Here is a 25345-nt window from a genome sequence, read left to right on the forward strand (position 1 = left end):
GTGTGAGGTGACTTTACATTGTACATTTGTACACCGTCATATTGTATACACACACGTTTTTCTTCATTTGTAGATCTGACAAATTAATATGCAGTCTGACAATGATACAAAGTTACTATCCATTGTGAAATTGATAATCTATCACTAAATATACCAGGTAAAAGTATTCATTCTTTTCAGAGTAAAACTTAAAACACAAATTTTAAAGGAAATTTCAAATGTTACCTCTGGTATACTATTTGATGGAAAAAAACCATATTGAATGGTGTTTAATACAAAACTTAACTATTTCTAAATCAAATGTTATTGTTTAATGAAATATCAGAATCACCAAGTACACAGCTGCAGTAGTTACTGTGTTCAGGTTGAGCCATTTCAAAGTGAAGACACCTAAGATGGCCACTGAATGGTCCTATTATTTATAGACTTTATGCGAGGTTAGTTGTAAGAATGCAAAACTTCCAACTAAATACACAGATGTAATATTACGACATTAAAATAATCACTGTTACGGTACCATCTGAATCCTTCAGTTTGATGGGGAAGAGTTTGCGGCCGTTGGTAAAACACAGCAGGCGCCCAAGGAGGAATACGGAGTGTATAAAGTAGGAGTATTCCAGCTCTGCTCCAGTATAGTAGGGGCGGCCCTTATTTCCATCTACAAAACAATACATCTTTACAAATACTACTTTATTTAAAATTGACAGGTAAAATCCTTATACATGTAAATACTGAACCATTAAACTGAACAAGAGAACTACCAATAAAAAATGAATGCGTACCTACAATGTAGAAGAATTAAAGGCATCAGTTGATGTGAGTTTTAATTAAAAGAGCACTAAGTCTTGTAAATTTTCATTGATTATCATTGAATATTTAGAATTCTCTGGCTTTTGATTTAAACATTGCTTACTTGTTCAATCTAACGAATGGGATAAGGCACACATGATCACAACTTAGAAATACCTTTCTCTCTAAGTTTGTATGGGGTATCTTGTACCATGTTAAATATATGTCCTGTATAAAGTCTCACCTGCAATGGACGTCTTTGAGAAATTGTCGGACACCTCACTCATTAGATCAAATGGCATCTTTCTGTTGGCTGAGAACTCAAGACAATGGTGTACAGCATTCACTACCTAAAGCACATAAACAACTAGTAATTATCAAATCGTTTGTTGTAAAATGTGTCATGGAAAACTAAAACTTTTGTGCCTTTGATTATATTAGAGTTACAATTGATTTCTAAAAGTACTGAACAGGAACTACTGTAGAAAGAGGACTATTAATGAGTTTTTATCTAATTAACAGATGTGTTTGGGTAGGAAAAAGATTAACAGATGACTCATAGTTGTTTATCATGTTGCTGTAAATGTTATCAATTTTGGTGGTTCAAATTGTCTAAAAGCATTAAGCAAACAGAGAGCATTTTCCATAGGAATTAGGAAATGGAATATCTTCTATAATGGCAGTTTACTCTCAAATGAAAAAAAATATTATGTTGTTTGCATTGATAAGATTATGACCATATAAGATGGATATTTTTTTCCTACTAAGTGAAGACACCTACCACAGATTTGTATTTCTCTAGGAGTTTCAACAGCTTCATTCTACTGTAGTTACCATGCTGAAACAGATATTAGCAAAATGACAAATATTTATTATACTATGACTGCCTTTCAAAGTAATCCAAGCCCCAAATACACAAAAATACACAGAGCAACAAACTGATTGAAAAAGACACTGATGTGCTGTCTGTTTTGTGAAGGAAACCATATCATCCACTTAGTATAACACTTGATCGGTTTCGTTACTAAGTCGTTACTCATCAGAGGTAAAGTGAGCAGAGTCTGCAGCCCTTTATATAGAAATACATAGGGTGGTGCAAGGTATGTACGAGAAGATTGATCATAAACTATAAATCAAACACAATACTATTGTCACCTATTTCAAACTATAATGAACAATGTTCGTGAGAAGAAATTAATATAAATGAGATATTAGCATTTCTTGCTTAATATACCAAGATAGTCTAAATCATTCTAAGTGACATGTGATTCCCTATAATACATACCATCCACTTGATGAACCACTGGGCCTTTGGATCAATCAGGGATACAAAATGTATCGGTGTTAAACTGGACGAGGTCCCCACGGGGGCTCCTTGTTGGTGTATTGAGAACAAGTTTAGCGTACTTTCTAGAACCATCTCAAGGTATCTTAAACGACATGGACGAAATGGTGTTCATAAAAACCTCAACATATTTAACATATTGAAGGTTATATGGTGTTCAGTAAAATAACATTTTTATCACCTAGTAAGTCAGGAAAGCCATGTATTAATGAAGATTTTTGCTATCCAAAACTATTTCACTACTAAAGTGATGACAGATGTAAATGTGATATCAGACGCTATCAGAGTTATTGCTCTATCAAAATCCACATACCACAAATGTCATGATTCTTTATTGACCAATGGAAATGATTGAAAAGCTGTGGCTGTGTTTATTACTTGTGCAGTTTGTGAGTTTTACAATACAGAACAAACATCAAAAGGTACTTACTTGTCAGGATAACGTATCCAGTAATTTATTGTCTCCTGTTGGAACTCATTTAACAGACGGAACTATAGGGAAACAGAGTAAAAGATATGGACAACATTAATTACATTTAAAAAACTTTAAATATACAGTAACACATGTCAGTAACACATGTCAGTAACACTGAAGTCAGTAACACATGTCAGTAACACATGTCAGTAACGGTATAATCATATCCTGAAGAGCTGTCAACAAACATATTTGGTTTATTTGCTTTGCATGGACATTAACTGATACAGATGATGGTATTGAAAAATATTTCATAACTTCTTTATTAATAATGGGAAAAAAAATAATGATATGTTTGTTCTCATTTCAAATAATAAAAGAAAATTAACTTTGCCAGAAATCATTAGGAACTCAACTACCATTATTTTTTCCTAAAACAAATGTTGCTCATGTAAGTAAAATTTGATCAAGATCTGCATGCACATACTATCAAACAGACTGACAGCTTTCATGAGTTGATATTTACTCCAGTTATCACATTCACAAGGTCCAATAATAATATCACCTACACATATATACTATCAAACAGACTTACAGCTTTAATGAGTTGATATTTACTCCAGTTATCATGTTCACAAGATCCAATAATAATATTACTGGTACCTACACATACTATCAAACAGACTGACAGCTTTAATGAGTTGATATTTACTCCAGTTATCACATTCACAAGGTCCAATAATAATATCACCTACACATATATACTATCAAACAGACTTACAGCTTTAATGAGTTGATATTTACTCCAGTTATCATGTTCACAAGATCCAATAATAATATTACCTACACATACTATCAAACAGACTTACAGCTTTGATGAGTTTGATCATTTCTCCTTTTTGTACATCTAGTCCATTCTTAACTTTGGGAATTAGGCCACGCCTTGAGTTAAACTGGCCAATCAGATAGTCAGCTAGAAAAGACAAGGATACATGGAATAAGTTAGAGCTATCAGCATCCAACAGCATCTCCAATATCAGCTGTGTTCAGAGATATTCGGAGATATAACTGATAAACAAGTCGAAGATTTCAAAAGGCTCAAAATGAAATTGATTGTAGATCAAAATTAAGTTCTCAATCACAATGTTTTTATCATATACCCTGTATATTGCACAAATTATTTTTAAACATCCATGTTGGCATGAATGCAAATCAGCTGTATCAATATTATTGCAGATTTTTTTTCTTCAATATCATAGCATTAAATAAGATTTCAAACTTTTGTGTTGAGTTGTATACTATTAAGAAATACACATGTATGTAAATCTTTGCTTCGTATTATAAATATAGAACAATCTATACAGACCTAAGAGAGTGTACACTTCCTTGGTATATTGCGAGGTGGTCGTAAATGCTCTTACAATAAACTTCTGGCTGAGGTACTGAAACAGAAGCAGAGTGTGCAGAAATGTGCTCAGTACCAGTTTTCTCTCTCGATTATTTGAAAGAAAATTATGAAAAAAACCAAAACACTTGAGTAATACACTTTTAGGCCTTGTGACAGTAATGTATTGATCTAGTATTAGTATAATCAATTTTCAAATAAAATTATTGCAAAGCAAAGTTAATTAATATCAGAACCGAGCTAGTGATGGTATGAAATTTTAATGCTAATTTAAATCTAATAAGACTACTACCAGAAACAATGAAGCGTATTTCCTGTTATTAAATAATATCCTTATTAAGACATACCTGTATACTTTGATGGTATATTACTGATTATATAAATAACTTACAGAGAGGTGGTCATCTGGATCTGCCATCACATCCATTAAGTTTTTCCGGATCCTTCCCCACTGATCACTGTTAACAAAATCTCCAGGAGAGTTCTGATTCAGTGTCTGCATTCCTTCTATCCTTGTCTGAAAGTAAACCATGTAATCCTTTTTCATTAAATTGTCTTTTTATAAATTCCTGACAAATCCATTCATTTTCCCAATACACCAATGAAGTGATTTTTAGATCAATATATTGGTAGATGATTTATGTAATTTTATCTTCATTATAAATAGATAGATTTCATTTTATAAACACTGTACTTGCAAATGTAGTTCCAATACTTGGTATCAATATACTGACATTCAAGTAAAACTGATCAGAGATGTATCATCCAGGTCAGGTTTTAGAAATGAGGAGATTTTTTTGGTAGACTGTTTGAGTATCAAAGAAGTATAAAACGAACATATTGATTATCTCCCTTTGTTTGCCCCACCTGTGTGTCTTTGGTCTTGCCCAGTTTCTCAGCAACATTTTCTAGCATCTCATGGCTAGTGTACCACATCATACCCTACAATTCAGGACAATAATCTCTGTTATACAAACACTGTCTGACTCAACAAATTAATCTAAAGAAAAAAATCTGTCTAACAGCAATGATTAGTTTCAAATAACAATTAAAACAGAAATCACTTTAGGTGATACAATGCATGAAGAATAACAGATTAAGAATACACATATTTTACCATATCAAAGGAGGTTACATACCTGATTAAAGGAGCTGCCACACGATGATTCATCCTCATCACTGACTATATATGTCTTTCGCGTTTGCCTGTTGGCCTGGAGCTGATCAGCGGAGTCACGGTGACGTCCCGTACCAAACTCAGATTCAAAGTTCCTCATCAGATAATCAACTGCCTCCATTATATTTTTCTTCATCTTTCTAGATAGATCATTGTAGCTAAAAAATAGTAAGAAAAACCAAATATTAATTTTCAATTCAAGGTCTTGATCAATTGTCAATGTGCAGAACATCAATGTAGGTTCTTTTCTTTAAATCATTTATAAACTTTACAGAAATAACATCAATTGACAGTCAGTGATAAAGTTCTAAAATATTGCATACAAGTAAATCAATATATAAATAAAGGATGAGTAGTGAATGAAAAGCACATCAATTATTATCACTTTATACATTAAAGTGCACTCGGAACGAAAAACAATATTCAAATATGTTATTCCATGTAACCAACAAAGAAGAATGTCGCAAACCGCATCAAAATCGGTTGGCCGAGTGCCGAGATATCGCACATCGAAGTACGCGATTTGCACCTGTCGGTTGACTGCTAATCAGCGTATCGGTTCGGAGAATTACGAATTCTCAAGTTTGAGTGGGTTAGTATCCCGCTAAACAATTACCAGGTGTGAAATTACGGTCCACAAGCTCGTCACACCTGTCACTGCACCACAGGTGTCTGTGATTTCTGGCGTTCTAATCAGCACACGCCGATAATTGTTTGTGAGTTGACGCGTTTGGTTTCTATGCACTTCAAAAAGTTCCGAAGATATGCTTTTACAGGTTGTACGTAAATTGAGCTTGAATTTTATTAAGAATTGCATTTATACTATAGGGAATACATTTTAAAGTTGTTGAAATCAAACACATTATTTCTGGAATTCAATGAATTTCGTTTTCCCTACAAGCGAAACAAATTCGTATCTCAAAGGTTTGCCTATAGAATAATTAACCTAAGTTGGCTCATTTATATACATTTGTACCCACGATGTTGAAAATTTACTCTATGAATCTTGTCTGGGAGTTACTAATCTTTCATGGACAAGTTTTATCAATTTCGGACAATTATCTGAAAATCACAAATAACGGTATCTTCAAGTGTATTTGCAACGTATCCATTGCTGTTTTGGCTAGTAAAAATTCAAAATTATCAGCATTTATTTCAAATCGTGTATGAATTGCATTTTAAACTTCTATTACTAGAAGTATCATAACCGAAATCAATATTGGTATGTAACAAACCAAGCCCTCATAATAAAGGCTATATAATGCAAGTCGTTACATGTTATAAACGGCCCGTTATCAAATGTTATACTTGTTATATACGACCCGTTATAATAGAAAATTAGTAAGATGATACGGCTCTGATCCCGTTAAACCTGTGACGTCACAGGTCAGAGGTCACCGAAACGAGGTCAACGGCTTTGGGCTTCAGGTGTGTTTTCGAGAAAAATAGCAATTACTCTAAAACTAAAGTCGCTATGAAAGTCAGACTTTCAGCATTTTTTAGTTTCATCCTAAATTACATTTTTTAAGCTTAACATAGCAAATCGTTCCGGGTACACTTTAAATATTTTGTTATCTTCCTGGAACATGAAAAATGTTAATATGAGTCAAAAAACTCTACCATATTGTAGACAAATGACAGCATAGAAGTGGGATATCAGGAAACATGTTTTTGCTTTATATGGAATCATCTGCCAGAGCAAGTAATATCAGCACCAAGTGAATTACATAATTATATAGGCATTGGACAGAAAAATAACTTTTATATTCTGACTTCTATAATAAAAGTTCCTGGTCTGCCTAATGCTTAAGTCAGATATCCGAAATCCTATTGTAGTTGGAAATGTTGCCATAATAAATTTATTTCACTATTGTTATTGTATATTTGATTCCAGTGTAGAGGGACTAAAATGATCCTAAACTAGAAACTTAATATGGTACATTACACTTGGACATTTGTATAATGTTGGAAAACATTTCTTGATCAGTGTATCTAAAACTATATTTCAGACAAAATCAATCGAGTTGGTCCCACATAGAAATGAGAATAACAAGTTGAAATAATAGTACACAATAAAGTGTCTAAATTAACCAGAAAACAATATGACAGAAAATTGTTTGTATGTCCATTTGTTGTAAAAAGCAAACAATATTAACTGCCAAATTTAATAACCAATTACAGATTAGATGTCAAAATTTGACGTTTTTAAAAGCAAAGTTTTCTTTTTTCTTATTATTATTATTTTCTTATTAAATTTTCTTCTCTATGAAGGAGAAATAAATTAACCAATCTAAGCAGAGTGAACTTTACAGTACTGCTACCATTGGACATAATCTCCTACATACCATCTACTACCATTATGTTACCTGCAATTTGTTGACAAGATCCAAATGGAATAAACAATGTATTGCATTATTTTTGAAAAACATTTCAGTCATAGATTAATGATGTAGATCGGGCTATTCAATTTCGTCTTATAATCCAAGATGGCGGCCAATATTTTCCCCTCTTGATTAGGGTCTTATCCAGGGATAAGTCCACCCCAGACTTTTGCCCATTTTTCAGTGCACTAGCTCCCTGGGCTTATACCTGGTAATGCGGTAACAGAGGACCAGGTACCAGTCACTGGTGAGCAAATAATTATAAACTTACTGTTTGGAGTGAATGACACGATCAGTGATTCTGCTGACCAGTGTATCTTGACCGATGTCCACTGATCCAGTAGATGTGGATTGTTTTTCTATTTCATCCTCAATGATAGGACCCAACACCTCCTCAATCTTTCTCTTCAATTGACGCACAAATTCATATCTGAAATTTCATTTATAGAAGTTGTTTTATTCAATTTTTAGCTAGGTATGCCTATATTATAGCCACTTAATATTGTAAATACTGATTGAAAAGGGCAAATGAAATTTGATAAGAACAAATTAGGATCAAAAAAAGTTTCAACATCAGTAACATTTTTCTGAAACATGCATTCAAACTTGATATAAGATCTATATTGAATTCAGGATTTATTTATTTTTTCAATCTTTTCTGAATATTTTCAATATTTGATTTTTGTATTATTTTTGGAAATTACTACACATATATATATATACTGTTACAGTATTAAAGCCACATACTCCCAAAGAAATGCTTACATTTCGAACTCTTTACAGTTTTCGGACTTAATATATACCTAACAAATTATCGCGAATCAAAAACTGGAGAAAAATGTGTATTTATGAAAGTAAACGGGAAATTCCCCAAAACAATAACTGGATCCGACAGACCTGGCATGCAAGTTTCTATGCAAAATAGTCCCATAATGCAAGGGATAGGTTATCAGTCTATACAAAATGGCGGAACAAAATGAGCTTGCCAAAACGAAGACAGTTTCTGCCAAAAAAAACCTAAAGGGACTGGAATCGGCAAAACCCGAGTATTTCATGAGGAAAGGAAATGATTAGTTGGAACTAAGCAAGGGAATAGACTCAAATTTCAATTTTGCCGGACATCTATTAGATTGCTGGTTAGCTTTTGAACATTGTCAACTTCACCGATCTAAAATTTTATCGATGTTTTGTTGTATGCATATTGCTACATTTTCAAATTAAGTATTTAGATGTATGTTCATTTATTTTGTTCAGTTATTACAAGAATATTTTGTTAATATGTTTAAATGGAAGCCTTATTAGGCAAAGTTCACGTATGCTCGATATGTAAACAACGGCCCTGTGTGTAGTTAATGAGCAGTGCACATTGTTATAGTCTCGTTCTCCGCTCTGTGACAAACCTTACGATGAAAATAAATGCGGTGAGTTATTTTTATACACTGATGTCTAAAGGACTCCCCCGGTCAAGACTCCAGGCCAGTGGTCATTTAAATGTTAGAGTAGCATAAATGAGCATCTTGGATTACCATTAATAAATATGTGCAACTAGAATTTTAGGTTATTTGGGAGTATGTGGCTTTAAAATCATAGTATGATATGAATAATATGGATGGTGCTAGGGATACAGGACAGTTAAACTTCTTCTGCTATGATTTTACTATTGTAAAGTACTAGTCCTTTTGGTACACATTGAACTATTTATTTGCTATCACAGAAAATGTCTGGTATCCTCTGTCCTATATACTGAGTTGGAAATGAAGACATATAATAAATTTCTGTTGATGTTAGTCTTCATACTAATCACATATGAATTAAAAATTCTCATATATATTATTACTTGAATGGAAGGAGAATATCTGTAATATGGAGCTACTGCATACAGCTTACAAGTAATTTAGTTACACCAGTACATGTATGATACCTGTGGAAACTTTCATCATTTTCCTCCATATGTACCAAGGCTTCTTCCACCTGGTCTGAAGAGCCAGCCTCGCGTATAAGGGGGTCAAAGTTGATTAGCAGGTGACGGAGGTTCTGGAAAAGGTCATCCCCTTCCAAACCCTTCCAGCTACTTGACATGATGGATCTTTGTCACTTTCTCATGAAATCAATGCTGTCTTTTACATTGGTGTGACTTAGTATACTAATATCTGAAAGAAGGAATAAAAAACAATGGCATTACATGAACATCATAATGTCACCTGAAAGTCCACAAAAAAGGTATGGGAATGCTATAGATTTACAGGATTATGTGTAATTTTATTATTTCAATTAATGGAATATAAATGTTATGAAGAATACTGATGTTGAATTTGTCTCTCTTGATAAGAATTTAGATAAGGACATAATCATTTAGGCCTTTCAACTTGATCAAGTTATAATTAATCAGGAATATCAAATTGACTAATTTATACACTTAGTCGACATTACAATGCATATAACACAGACTGGAGCTACAATTGCAACTACTGTGCACCATTTAACAATCTATTGTTTTAACTATTTCTATAACATCTGTTTAAACATGTACATGTTCAACAACAGTGCATTAATATACATCCTGTAAGTGTAAGGTAATACCATTGTCAGGAAACAGGTTTCAATAGAAAATTTCTAATATCTAATGTTAATGCCATCTTCTCATTTGAAAATTCCCCTTAGTTTTAATTATATAATATATATATATATTGCAAACAATTCCAATACCTTACATTCATTAATAATTGTATACCCAGGTATGATTACCTGTCAATTTCAAAAGTCAGTAAAAGTTAAAATTATTAATGCATTTTTAATTAGAACTAATCATGTTTTGCACTTGAAATTGGCATTATATATATATATATTTATATTATATATAGTCATGTATATGTAGGTGGTAAACCAGTAAATATAACTAACTAATTAAGCACATTTTGTTACCTTTGGCAAGATGTTTTGGTAGGCCTACTTCTGATATGAAGACATTTCAGTACCAAAATTAATAAACTTCTTTATCCAAAACATTTAACGGAACGTAATATTGTAGTACCTGTAAGTTTTATGAAGAATATAATTAATTGTTGTTATTTCTATATGGGTCATAAGACATAGATATTTATAATTATACATCTGTAACAGCTGGATAAAAAGAGAAAATGTAGAAGCCAGAACGTGGTTAGAACCTAATACCCTCCGAACCCTAGTTTGACACTACCAATTGAGCTACCAGTTGGTCGCAAGTGATCAACCCTTCCAGTTCGAATTTGAATTCCTCCCTCCTTTTTTTCAAGTCTTTGCCCCGGAAGACCACATGCAAGTTTGGACATACCCTTGCTAAGCATACTCTCAATGCTTTAAACAAGGCCAATTATATAACAGTAGAAAGGGGAAATGTAGCAACCAGGCCGGGGTTCGAAACTGGGGCCCTCCGAACTGTAAACGCAACTTTGCGAACTGTCAACTGAGCTACCTTCTGACAGCCCGATGATCGACCCAGCCCAGTTCCGTTACATATTTGTATCGAATTATATTTTATCAGTTAATCATCCAGTCCAGTAGATCTTTCACAGATATAATTTACACTCCACGTGTTCAGCAGCACTTGTACTTTTAACTGATCAAACCTTGGAATTTTTTAATATGATCGTATACTGTAGCATAGCCTTAGGTGATATGGTTTTTGAGTGACCACACTGATCAGTAGCCTGTTCGTTTATGTAGACAAACCGCTTCGCCCACAGGGAAATGTCTAGAATTACCTGATAAATATTAGCAAAGAATACTTACATATATGTTTTTATGGTTATGTTTATCATATAAGACATGTCCCTGTACTGTATAGTAGCCTGTGCAGTGTGGTAAGACGAAAAAAATGTGCAATTTCACAAGGAAAATATTAATTTTAGATGTACACACGCTTCGAATTTTTACAATTATGATATCCATAGATATAAAACAACAGCTTATTTACGTTCATATGAAAGAAAATAAATATCCCTCTCAAAATATATCAAATACCTACTAAACCTTGTCAAAACATCACTTGTTTACAATCGCCACCATTTTTATTCTTCGGCCTTGTTGGAAATATTAGATCCCTTATGATTGGTTAAGACAGGGCACCTTGCTGATAAAGCGCCAATGAAAATAGATTTGTCATGTCTATATCTTGGTCTGGCAACCGGTGACCTATGACCCTAGTGAGGTTGATGATAACGTGCCATATCTTTTCACTCTTTTCGGCCGAGTACACAATTATAACTAGGTTAGAACAGTTTAGTAACGCAAAAGACTTTGCAATATGGCCATGCAATCTCGAGCCTTACTGGGTGGCATTTACAGAGCTGCAAGGAAATTAAAGGTGAGATATATGCACTTTATAGAAAAAATAATGCAAGAAATACAAAAAAATATAGCTTTATAGGGGTCCGGACATGCACAATGTCAAATTTAAACTAGGCCACCCTTCTCCCTTGACGAGCCGCGAGATCATTGCCCCGTCGTATTTAGCTACGACATATGCCTGTAATACATTTAAATCCTTTTTATAAAGTCTAGGGTTAATATAACTCGATTGCGGTAGTCAAAAGAGCATGTCAGAAATTAACGTGACACACAAACTATATGTATCAGGAGAAAGAGAAAATGTAGCAGCCAGGCTGGGGCTTGACTTTTTACTCAAATACACTCAAATATACTCAAATACATTCAAATACACAAAAAATTACTCAAATACAAATAAAATTCACTTCTATAACATCAATTTGTGTGTAATGTGATCATTAATGTGTAAATATTACAACATAAGGCCGGACTCTTTCCTACAAATTATTTGATTATTATTTTTTTTTTTAAGGATCTTAGTCTGCCTGTCTCTTTCTACTAAATGTATTAAATTACATGTAATATTGTTACTTGATCAAAATACTCTAGATTTCTATACATAAACCATAAAATGCCAATATATATACAAAGAATGTTTACTCATGCACAAATAGTTTTTTAGTTGAGGAAATATCAGACTTTTTTGTCAGGTTATAGTCACTTTCAGCATTAAACCAAATTATCATGGATTAAAGGAAAAGTTTCCGTTCGTCCTTGTCCAAGTGTCACTATACATGTACTAATGACTGTGTTTGATGCACTATTGTTCTTGTGTTCTTTTACTGAATACTATATACATGTATCAAACACATGACATGCTGATTTCAGATGTAATTTATTATGTTCTCTGGCATTAATGACAAGCGCTGATTATGAAGATTTTTATTAGAATGAACAAAAACATTTGTCCAGTCTCATCTATTTTTATGGCATATTGCAGCACAATTATCCTCTGTAAACTATTTAGATTTTAATTTTCTTCAAATCTAATGGGCAAATTTCCTTCTTCTGTTTCAAATTGGTGATAAGTTTTTGCCCAACTTTGGTCTGAGCTGTCTTTGAGCCATGTAAAGGAAATTAATTATGACTTCATATAATGTGTTCTGTGACCTATGGAGCACTGATTGTTGAGCCCAATAGGAAAAAATCCTAGAGATTTTCCTTTAATGTAGGAATGACATGGTTTTTCTTAATCAGGTACCCTAAAGTAATCACTCTGTCTGTTTGTTTGTCTGTCCATTCCCAATAGTTCCTTAACTTTCATACTTATTGACCGACTCCTGACCAAGACAAAGCTAGGTCACTCTGGGTGAGAGGTCAAGGTCATTTGGATCAAAAGGTGAAGGACAATGTAGATCTTTGATAATAATTCTAGCTGTTTGTGGGAAGGTAAAAGCTAACGTGTGTTTTATAGTATACTGTATTTATATTTCCATTAGCACAGAAAACTGTGATTATAACTGATAAAATGAATACTTTATAGTCCTTCCTGTGAAATCTAAAGCAGGTCAGCATTTTCTCAAGCCTAAGTTGAGTATAGGATACACATTCATGTATATTTTCATAATTATAAAATATGAAATTCCAAAAATAGAATGAAACCTCTAAACATTTTTATAATTTTTGTAGAGACCACTAGTCTTTCCCATTTTTTCCAGTCCTTATTAAAGATGTTAAGATGATTTCCCCTTTTACTGGTTGCAATATCTTAGAGTGTGGTATGTTTCTTTGATGTAATTTTTCAAAGCTGATAAAGACAAATTCTTTTCCTGGCATCTTGTGTTATATATGTATTTTCATCAAAATCAAACAATACTTCCCATTTCCTTTTTCCAGTAGATGCTATATTATTTTTACACAGATAGTTATAAAATTCTCTTGCTCCTCTTATCTGTTGGAAAAAAAATCCAAGTTGGCAGGTATGTAAGGTAGTTTTATGAGTTCAGTGTAGATATCTTCTTTGGAAAAATTCTTTTTTTTACAGCACTTTTGACACTTTGATAAGTGAGAAAGTTAGTATGAATATTGAATTTCTCCATTAAATCTGTATAGCTGTAAAATCTACCATTGCTATTTTCTTTGACTATAAACTTTTTTATATAAATCCTTTTTTATACCAATCTATATAAAAAAATGCTCTTATTTTCTATTGCTACTAAATTATTATACCGAATAGGTTTTTTTAGTGCATTGTTATTTTTCTTAGAAAATTTACTCCAACTTCATCGAAGAACATCTTTCCAAAATTAATTCTTACAAGTTTTTTGGCATTTCAAAAATAATCAAAACCATTATTTTCTAAATTAACTGTATTACCATGTACTGAATGTTTTAGAAATTGACTGCCATTTCGAATTCCTATTACTTGCAAACAGTCGTCGAATCCATGTAAGCTTAATGAATCAATAAGTTTGTTTTTAGATGATATGCCTACTTCACACGGAAAAAAAATCATCTAAATACATAAATGTACACATATATATTAATGTACAATCCTGGTGTATTTCTGTTTTTGATAGGAAATTAAAAGTTAAAACAAAAATATGTCTTAAGCCTTTACCTAATTATGGAAAGCATTAAACATACATTTTAAGATAATTCATTTTATATCTGGTTTAATTAGGTCTTACGAAATTAAATCTTCAGTATGTCTCACAGGTAAAAATTGGAGGTTATAGGACCCCCTCCCCCATCTCTCTCCTCTCTCTCCACCTGCTAACGGTTTAATCCTGTTTCTCCCAAAACTGAAAATCCGGGTAAAACTTTTTTGGGAGAAACAGGATTTGTTTACACAGGGGTCGAATTATTAAGTAAACACAGAAGGTAATTATCTCTCTCATTCATTTATTGCAAAATCCATGTAAATACAGGTAGATAGGTGATAGAACCATAAACATTTCAATTTAATGTTATACTTTGAGATGTGAAATTATATATTAAATTTCATTGACATAATCATATATATGTGAATATATATTTCAAAACATATTCTACACTTTAAAAAGTTAAAAATAATGCATATACAAACTGTATATAATACTTGTACAATGGATAACTAATATGCACTATTATCTTCAAAATACAATAATTAGCACCACATATACATACATTACAAATTAGCACTATTTATATCATAAATAAACCAATAGTTTACTTTCTCTGTACACTATTTGTACTGTATTACAAAAGATGAATTTATATTTAGGATGATACATTGTTAACAGAACTATATGTAACTACATATATGTAGTATGTTTTATTTCACTCCATATATAGTAATAAATATGTTGCTCAGTCGCCATAGTAGATGTTGTCGATGTCGCCATTGCGTAGAAGGGTTTTCAGTTTGGTCAGACGGTTGTTTAGTTGTCGGTATCTGCATCTCTTGGCAGTCCTCCGGGAGCAAGCTGAAGTCGGGTGATGTCATTTGTAGCCTGGATTTCTTTGAGTACACGGATGAAGATGTAAATGTTTGGGTGTGCGTGTGGGATCCTCTTGGTTGCTGGTAGTGGCAAAAGCTAGCATGCGTTGGTTGTCTGTGTTGTCATCAAAGAGGAGTAAGTCGTCACCGTTATTGGTTCGAGTTAATTCATCTTCCAAAATGATGTCTGCAGCTTTGGTAGTAGTTTGCTTCTGGAGTGGTAAAGGGATGTCTTACAGGTTGCGTAGGTGGGAATCTGCTCAAGTAGTGGTCTGTCAGCTGCCCAGTCCTGTGTCTGTAGTTTGGATACTTCTTCGTCGTAGATGTCGGTATGGGTTTTAGTTCCTTCCTACACCTCTTCTTGATGTACTTGATAGTTAGCCATACTGAGAATGCTGCATTTTCTGGTGATAGACTGTTATATATACTTATATTTAAACTTGGGAGTTCAGTGCATGGCATGTAGCTTGGGTGTTCAATTTTCTTCATTAGCTTAAATTTAGTTACAACATCTCTCCTGAAGATGAACATAACCTGATTAGTGACACCTCTCCTGAAGTTGATGTTTTGTAATATGGGGGATACATATAAAAATAAGTCAATTATATCAAAAATGTTAAAATATAAATAACTTAAAACAATTCATCATCTTATTAAAGTGCACGTTTTATTTTTTAAAATCAAACCATCTGTGAATATATGGATAAATCTATTATTTTTTTGTTTATTTGTCAACTGATACATTCAGTAATAGACACCTTAATTTACCTGTACAGGTAACTTGAACGTTGATTTACCTGTACAGGTAGCAGTTAACTTAAATGTTAAAACAACTCTCCTCCTATATTGTTTACATAAGTTTTTGAGAGAACCAGGATATATATTTTTCAGAGAAACAGGATGACACCCTGCTAACACAGGTGTGACACCCTTTCATTACCTGGACAGTTCAGTTATAGCCTTAGGTGGAATCTTTCAATACACAGGTCAATTAGTGTAAGTTACACAGGCGTGTCAATCATCTCCCCAGGTGTGAAAAATTGATCTACAAATATTGTAGAAATAACATCCATATCTGTGAAAGTGTTGAGTGGCTAAAAGGGACGTGGGGTGGAGTAATTTATAAAATTTAACTAAAGTGTGGCAAATTATTGTTGTCCAGTAATTAAAACCAAACAATATATCACACAGAAACTTGATCTGATTAAGTAGTCAACCATATTATAATGCTCATAATCTAATTACTCATCACCAAGTTAAGGTAATAACATAAATTGAACTTATACAACACAACCAATAGGACTTTCAACATTCTTACATATATTGGTTGTATTATATCACTTCAATCGTTTTTGGGAAACCACCCTAAAGAAAATGTTCCAGAAGATTTTCATTTCCTTTCGGCATTTAATAAATGGAAAGCAATGCAGTATACATGTATTATAAGGAAATCATTACAATAATCTGTTTGGGGATTAATTTTCAAATGTTTCTAACAATATCTGCATGATCCTACAGGGTACAAACACCTTTCTGAAAATGACAAGTAATAAATATTGAATATCTTTACAACATGATTTAGGATTGTACAAAAGATACAAGGTATTAATATCTTTCAAAATAAATTGAGAGATAGATGCTGTATAGCAAAAACCAATAATAGTTGTTTTGTCCTAGGATATGTGAATGGTGCTTAGGGACTTAACACAGTGATCAAAGGACCCGAAAGAAACCAAAAAACGTATATCAGATCAGTTGATGTTAAAGGACTAGTTAATAGATTATATCCAATCATCATACCATCACTAGTAACACACTTAGTTACAAGTAGTATTTCCTAAACTTAAAGAAAGGTCAAATGTTTTAAGTATTTATTTAATACCAAAAATGAAAATCTATATGGAATAAAGACTTTTTGCCATCATCAGATGGAAGTACATCAACAATTCTTATTTATCTTTTAGTCTGATCAGGAAAACAAAATGGCTTTAAGCCAGCCAGCCAGCCAGCCCACCATCGGTTTCAACAATTTAATCTGTTATTGATACATTTCCAAAAGTTTTTCTTAAGACCGATCTTAGACTTCATATGTAGGCTTCCAATATGATCAAATGAATAATAAGTAATAGGAGAAAGAAGGGAAAAGTAGAAAAGAGATCAATCTCAATGGTGGACGCCAAGATCCCCTAGAATCTCTTGTTGTACAGCTGATGGTTTATGATTATTTCTGATGATTTTTTTTGAATGGATATTATTCATGAGTCTGATTTTAAACAATGACGAAGTCTTGCTAAAGTTACACGGACATGTTGATTTCATTTGGATTTGTGAGAAAAAAAAATTCAATATTTTCAAATTGTTAAAATGAATTGTTTTACAAAATACCACAAATTTGACAACAATGTTATACAGAGAATCAAACACAGTATATCTATAGTTATAAATCTACAAGTAACAAGAAATTCTTGTAATAAATATTAATTATAACTATCTAGTATCTATCGAGTATTTTTGCATTTGTGAGTAGATAATCCGGATTTACTCGCGCCCAATGCGTAAACAAAAATTGGGTCGTTAATGGGGTAATTTGATTATCATTTTAAAATACTTCTTGAGAAAATAAATAAAAAAATATTTTACATGTGACCTCTATATATACCAAAGAATACTATTTTGGGTCCATTATATCATAAAAATATTGATTTCAGGTCCGTTATCGGCCATTTCGATAATTCAACTCGGACGGCAATGGGGTCGTAAATCGGATATTTTGACAATGTATTTCAAAATACTTCTAGTGAAAATTAATCCAAGATATTTTACATATTACCTCTATAGACACCAAGGAATACCATATTGAGTCCATTCTCTTATGAAAATATCGATTTCGGGTCCATTATCGGCCATTTCTGTAATTCAACTCTGACGACAATCGGGCCGCGAATCGCGAATGATTAAAACATTTATTTAAACTACTTCTCTGTCAAATAAACCCCTAATATTTTGCATATGATACAGTTGGGCATTTCAGAACATATATTTGGGTCTGTTCTCTGAAAATAATGCTAATTTAACCCCCTTTCCCAACGTTTCGATAATTCCAAGTCAATTTCGTTAAAGCCTAAATATCCCAACCGATCCAGGTATCATAGTTCGCAAGATTGTAGCCTGATCGTTTATTAACGACCATGTTACGCACAAAATGAGGTTATGTGTGTGAAATAGTTTGTATTTGAGTATAATTTTGTGTATTTGAGTATATTGTATGTGTATTTGAGTGTATTTGAGTATATTTGAGTGTATTTGAGTAAAAAGTCAAGCCAGCTGGGGTTTAAACCGATACAGTCTACCAACTGAGCTATCTGGTCGCTGATAATCGACCCAGTCCAGTTCATATTTAAGGGAATGATGACAAATGACCTATTTAAGGGAGTGATGACTCATATCATGACCTAGTTAACTGAGTGTCGCTCGTGACCAAGTTAAATGAAGGCAACAAATATATGACCAGGGCTTTTTCTCACTGGTTTGGGAAAGGGCCTTTTCGTCTCATTTTGGGAAGAAAATTGGTGAATGGGAAAGATTTTTTCAGGAATAAACTGCAAATTATGGGAATTTGGCTTAAAAAATGAAATAATTTCAATTGGGAATAGGGCCCATTAGCGGCCCCAAAAAGCCCTGATGACCAAGTGTCGCACATGACCTGGTTTACTAAGCAACTGTAGTTACAGTCAAGGATATTCATTAATTCTGAAATATCATACTTGAGTTTATCATCAAGTTTCCCAATGTTTTCAGGAAATTTTGTCTTATGGTTATATTAACTAATTAAATTAAATACAATACTTTTAATTTTTTTTTTAAGTATTTAATACATGTACACTGTACACACTAGATTTGTTTGTTCCTCAGACCCCCTCATGTAGCCTTCTGTCTGGGACCAGACAGAGCTCCAGCACCAGTAATGGGCTAGGAAAGCTTTATGAATTGCGCATTTATCAAATCTGGCCAAAGGAGATGAAACCTTTCATTGAGCTGAGTAAGGAGTGGATACATTTGAGGACTGCACACTCGCCTCTGGTTGGCTACTGGACCAGCGAAATTGGCGGCATTAATGATGTTGTCCATATATGGGAATATGGTAAGTAATTCAACATGCGTCATGATGCGTGTAGCTGTGATATGAATACTTTTGAACTTTCATTTAACCTTCAGCTTCACCATTCCTAAAACAATTTATGAGCAATAAGTAAAGGGTATCTAAATAACAAATCTAGTGATATCTTATAAGGCCTATAAATCACTAACTTGGGTGGAAAAGTAACTTAATCAGTTGTTAGTAAGCGTGTATCATGGCTAGCTGGGGGCCTTATTATTGTTGATTTTGAGAAACTACATGTCCATGCAGACAAACATTTTGGTAAATTAAATGATCAGTTTTGAGCAACTGTATAGATAATTTTTTGTGTTTAAAATTCAACATTATTTTTCTATATAAATGACTCTTAAAATAGGTTCTATATAATGCTAGAGAGGTGATGTTATTGGGGTAAATTGGTTTGTGATCAGGATAAAATGGACCCACATATACATAGGTCGTAATTGGCAAAATTCATCAGCTAAACTAAAATATTTACACATATATTAATAAAGTATGAAGGATAATAGTTGGGTACTCTTATCAAATGGGATATCCCTCAAGGTACTTCGACAAAATTTCGTCTGAGGAATCTTTGGGTGAAGGGGACTGAATTTTATATAAACAGGGTCTGGCATTCTGAGGACAGAGAAGCATAGTGAAATAGAGGATAATTTTCACTCCTTTTTCATACATACCCCATTAAGGCATTTTAATTGGTATTGGCCTAGAGAATCCTGGGTAAATTGAACTACATGTATTTTTAGAAATCGGAGTGTCAATTAAGGTGTAATGACAAAAATACAGATTTGAGCAATTTAATCCTTAAAGGCTATTTGGACCTAAATTAATGGTCTTTAGCATCCTTGGGTTAAGGGGATTCAATTTACATAGAAGGAACCGATAGTTCGACAGACAAACATACAGATATGAGTAATGTTCTACACCTCCTGAGTTTTGTCGGCTGTGAAATGATACAATGAACCTCCATTTATTACACTTGCCTTAAGCTTTGGTAGCACTAGCTTGCCATAGGTTTACTACCAGTACCCAGTACTTCCTTCCATCAGATAACCTGAACCAGCGGGCGGAGGTGCGACAAGCCTTGGCTGGAGACTCTCACTGGATCAGCAGTTACTTCAGCAAGATACTACCAATGATGTCTCGCCAGGAAAATATGTTACTTCACACTGTTGGTGATAGCAACCTTGTCCAGCCTGACCTCAGAGGTACCTATAGAATGTGTCACACCAGCATGACATCAGTGTTGTCGAGACAGACAAATTTCAAAAGGTCAATAAACCATCAGAATAATTTTGAGTAGTCTTCCAGTCTGACATCGGCTGTACGCCTAATTTAGAAACGGTCACATTGTCGGTACCATAATCTCACCTAGTGTGACATCGGCTGTACGCCTAATGTAGAAACGGTCACCATTGTCAGGACGATAATCTCATTGTGTCTGCCATTGACTGTACACCTTATTTAGAAACGGTCACATTGTTGGTATCATAGTCCAGTCCGACATTGGACATACATCTATATTAAGAAACCGTCATATTGTCTTACTGTAATCTCATTCAGTTTGACATCAGACATACACCTGATGTAGAAATTGTCACATTGTCGTAATGATAATCTTGTCCAGTCTGACTATACACCTTATTTATATATGTGAACTGTTACTTTATTAGACCTAGCTATCTTATCAAATATTATTTCTAACATTAGATGTACATGTAAGTTTAATCCAAATGTTTGTGATCAATTCTTTATCGGCCAAAATGATATTTTATAAATGCTGATAAAACATCAGAACGTACTGTATACCTATTTGCGCCTATAAAGATGTATGACCTATATTGTCACCTTTCAATACAGGTGTTTATGAATTGGACACAATAAACCAAGGGTCCTGTCACCAGTTTGCTACCAACAAGGGCGATGCAAAGCTGCTCGGCACATTTCAAAGTGTTCTGGGACCAACTAACACAGGTGGGAAAATGGAAGTCTATATTAATGACGCATTTAACTATAGACTAACAAAAATTTCTTATGTTTATTCTAAACAAAATTATGTAAAATATTTTACAAGATAATATTAATGATATACATGTACTAGAAGTCAGAAACATATGAAGTACGTGTATACACTAAGTGACCCTTATTATATCAATAATTTACACCTGTATAATTTTGCATCACAGTAGTTATATGAGTAGCTGGCTAATTATAAGAATAAAGGTAATATAATTTTACTTGTTAATAAGTTTAATGCTAAAATGTTGATATATTTTAAAGGCTATAATGCATTAATAATCTTTAGATATCTAGAACTTTAATTACATATGCGTGTATTTTCAAGGATACCAGTTGTGGTTCCATAGCACCTCCCAGAAGGCTGTTGAAAACCAGACAAAGGGACACAAGGAAGGTAAAGGAAAACTTGTTACACTCAGATTGTTTATGAAGTGGTACATTATAGAATCCACTATCAAATTTAAGGTTTGATTTCATGATGGTGCTTATTGATTTCTATAAAAAGGTTTATTTAATCTTATATCACTTCATCTGATCATTGTCTTAAAGAAATGTTGAATTAACTGTTATTTAGGAATTAAATAAGTCATGTTGGCAGTAAATCAGTAACTGTTAAGGTGTTAATTTCTTCTGCTACAGTTGGCCAGGCGACAGGACATAGACGACTTCTAGTTTCAACGCCGTGGTCTCCCTTACAGTAGATCTTCTCACCATAACCCAGTCTCCTGTTTAGACATAGTCCCATTAATCCAGTTTGCTAGTTCATTTTGAAATGACTGGATTTGATCAACCAACCTAGTAAATCAGCACTATTCCTATTTTAGACATATACTTGCATTTCAGTATAAATGGAAAATATATCCTATATCATATATGTATAATATTTTAACGATATTTTTATTAGAATGTTGGCACAAATGATGGCCTGGTAAATTCTTAGTAACACTATTACTCAATTAATACTCAAAAATTGGTAAAAAGAAAAACATTTTTCAGATCTCATCCATGTACATACCATATTCTATTGAAAACATTTGAATTTGATTCTCAATGCATGTCAGGTACGTAGGTACGTAAAATGTCAATCCTGTTGTGAAGAAATTAAGTGTCTTAACTGTTTTTTTGGTTGTTGAAGATTTTCCACTGCGGATATTCAACAGTGATACACCAGTTTTTTTATGTCAATAATGTGTTTTATCTAGGTGCTGTGAAAATTTTGAGGTTGCCAGCTTTGAAGTTTAAAGCCGAATATTGTCATTTACCTTTTAGTGCCATATTTATATATCAAATATTTACATTTTTTCTTTTTTAAATTGTCTTCAAATTTATATTAAAACGTGCTCAAATGATTTTCATGATAAATCAAGTGTTGCTGCTAGTCCCGTATTGCATTTTAGTGGTTTTTGTGGACGTTTTTGCTGATTTGTTTGGCTATTGTTCAGAATATAAGTCTCTCAATTCCTCTTCTAGTCATTCATATTTAGATGTCTGTAAAAGTGTTATTTACATTGCTAGAGTGCCATACACATACACTTCTGGTCAAGAAAATATGTTCAACAAAAATGGATTTAGAAATTTCACGTTTAATATACATTTCCCCTTCAAATTGATTTTATAACGTTTTGGTGTAACTCTTTGTATTCCGATGTATATGAGGCAGTCACATGTAATGAGGGTGGTCAGTTTGCACAGTGGTAACACAATTGCATTTCACCTATGTGGCATGGGTTCAATTCCCCAAACATACATGAACAGGTATGGGATCACCTGCCAGGCCACGTGGGTTTTCTCCTGGTACTCCAGTTTCCTCTCACAATATTGGACCCCTCCATGTATTTCCATCGGGGCCAACAAGAGTGACCAATATAAGTTGGTATACAGTGTAACTTGTTAAGCAGTTGTTCTAAAATAAATGTAGTGTGGATTTTTATTACATTTACCGGTATATGTTCCCTTTGTATACTTCCTGAATTATCCCAAAGTAATGAGTAAAATAATGAGATTTTTTGTGTGTGTGACTCCCATTGCTCAATATTTTATGTTCATGTAAGTCTATATGTACGGGTCTACTTTTTTTTTTTTTTTTTTTATCTTATTCAGTAAAATGTGTCTCATCTTTTACATTAAGATATCTCAAATGGAAATTTACCAATCTTTTTTAGTTAACTTTTGCTTCACAAATCAAGATCAATACATACTAGTAGATGTATTGTATTTCTGTGTAACCGGGTTACCTAGATTATGAAATATTTGTTTATTAATTGTTTGGTTGATTATTACAAATTCTTACAAGGTGCTATCTTGTCATTTTTTATCCAATTAATATATATCTGATCAAAATATTTTACATATGTATTTTTCTATATTACAGAGTAACTGTAAAGTCAGGTGAATGCCATTCATATTTAGATCATTCTCTTTTTTGTAATGGGTAATTTAATTTGTTGGTCAAATTATTTTTACTCTCAGCATACAAAATAACTAAAACTACTGGGGGTATTTGTTACACAATTTGTTGACAAACAAAAAATGAATACCCAATACACAGCTTTTTAAGTTTGAGTTATTTTTATATTAATTTTTGAGTTATAGTCATTTTAAACATTTTAGGTATGACGTCATGGCGGCCATTTCGAATTTTCTGACCTACTTAATTTTGTTACATGAACATCTTCAGACCTTCTTATTAAACATACCTACATCATTTTAAACATAACGAAATATATAGATCTTACATATTATCAGATTACAGATCTGAAATAATTACATTTTAGTTGTCTATTCATTTGTGTATTGATTTGAAAAATTCAAGTCATTATAGACACCAATATAAAATAATTTGAAGTTATCTTTCAGTCATTAAATTTCATGTTCAGATTCTGGTTATAGTCTTGGCGTCTAGGAACATTTCAACCCTTATATAAATTACAAGAATTATTCAAATTATTTGCTGTCAGATTTGCTCAGGTTTGAAATTTTTCAGATTATTTTTTCCCCAGAGTTCTTATGAATACCGTCCAAATTTATTATGTAAAGATTTGAGAATATTGTCCGATTACATCATATGGAGATAGATTGCTGTGTATTGTCATCACTTTGAAGCATTGTATGGACGGGGCAATACTATTGCTCTCAAATATTTCAAAATGTTTATTTTATTTTGGGTTGAAAGCTTCATTGCGGGCCATAACATTTTTCTACAATTTAAAGTTCTGTAGATTTAGCGAAAGACCAAACTAAAACAGATTAGAGGACTGATGAATTAGTGATCAACAATCAATGATTGCCATAGAAAACAATTTAGATAAATTAGAATAAGAGCAATCATAATTTAGCAGAATGCTGCTAGTTTAAAAAAATGTTTAAATAAAAAATTACTGCTAAATTATGTATGATTACAGTACACTGTTAGTAGAGTAGGATGTACCAGAATCTCGTCTATATGATATATTGGCCCATGATTCTCTAATTATCATACTGACTGTTTATACATGTATATTGTAATTAAGCTGCTTATTTAGAACTACATGTATAATATAAGGTTAAGGGTTATGAAACGAACAACTTTATTAATTAACAGTAAGCATGTATGGTACCTTCTAATACTACAACACTCATTTATCTGGTATGTTTGTGTTGTCTGTGACACAAATCTCAAAATAGTCAACATCCAGACAATTCTTGTCAGATGCAGTTAAATTTTTTCATGGAAACAGATACACATTATGCTTCTTGTTATCTTTTTTTTTAATATCTTTATAATCATTTTATTTTTGGGTGAAAATGATGTCATAATTATGAAAGAGAATATAAATATGAGCCGCATTGTACTTGCAAAATTGAATAAATAAATATCTTTGCATATAAAA

The 25345-nt window shown here is 32.8% G+C and overlaps 2 protein-coding genes across 6 annotated transcripts in view; one reads left to right on the top strand and one right to left on the bottom strand.

Annotated features, from left to right (window-relative positions):
- LOC117337807 (protein broad-minded-like) overlaps positions 1-11571 on the bottom strand; it is a 33200-nt gene extending 21629 nt beyond the window's left edge. For 3 of the 5 annotated variants that reach the window (XM_033898929.1, XM_033898928.1, XM_033898925.1), the window contains exons 1-13: positions 11516-11571; positions 9434-9662; positions 7784-7942; positions 5094-5289; positions 4822-4896; positions 4346-4471; positions 3916-3991; positions 3419-3522; positions 2565-2626; positions 2075-2219; positions 1571-1627; positions 1034-1139; positions 518-658 (exon numbers count right to left, since the gene is read on the bottom strand). In XM_033898929.1, coding sequence (XP_033754820.1) covers positions 518-658; positions 1034-1139; positions 1571-1627; positions 2075-2219; positions 2565-2626; positions 3419-3522; positions 3916-3991; positions 4346-4471; positions 4822-4896; positions 5094-5289; positions 7784-7942; positions 9434-9591 — 1405 coding nt within the window. In that variant the 5' untranslated portion in view covers positions 9592-9662; positions 11516-11571. Of the gene's footprint in view, positions 1-517; positions 659-1033; positions 1140-1570; positions 1628-2074; positions 2220-2564; positions 2627-3418; positions 3523-3915; positions 3992-4345; positions 4472-4821; positions 4897-5093; positions 5290-7783; positions 7943-9433; positions 9663-11511 lie in introns of all 5 variants that reach the window. The other 2 variants (XM_033898926.1, XM_033898927.1) reach the window with 2 other exon arrangements.
- Positions 11572-11679: 108 nt separating this feature from the next.
- LOC117337822 (protein NipSnap homolog 3A-like) lies at positions 11680-25345 on the top strand. Its single transcript, XM_033898944.1, has 6 exons — positions 11680-11854; positions 19211-19439; positions 20507-20665; positions 21318-21431; positions 21802-21870; positions 22116-25345. The coding sequence occupies exons 1-6, from the start codon at positions 11795-11797 to the stop codon at positions 22175-22177; spliced, it is 693 nt and encodes a 230-aa protein (XP_033754835.1). The 5' UTR covers positions 11680-11794; the 3' UTR covers positions 22178-25345.

This window comes from Pecten maximus, chromosome 11 (assembly GCF_902652985.1).
Source record: "Pecten maximus chromosome 11, xPecMax1.1, whole genome shotgun sequence".
Classification (NCBI taxonomy): Eukaryota; Metazoa; Mollusca; class Bivalvia; order Pectinida; family Pectinidae; genus Pecten; species Pecten maximus.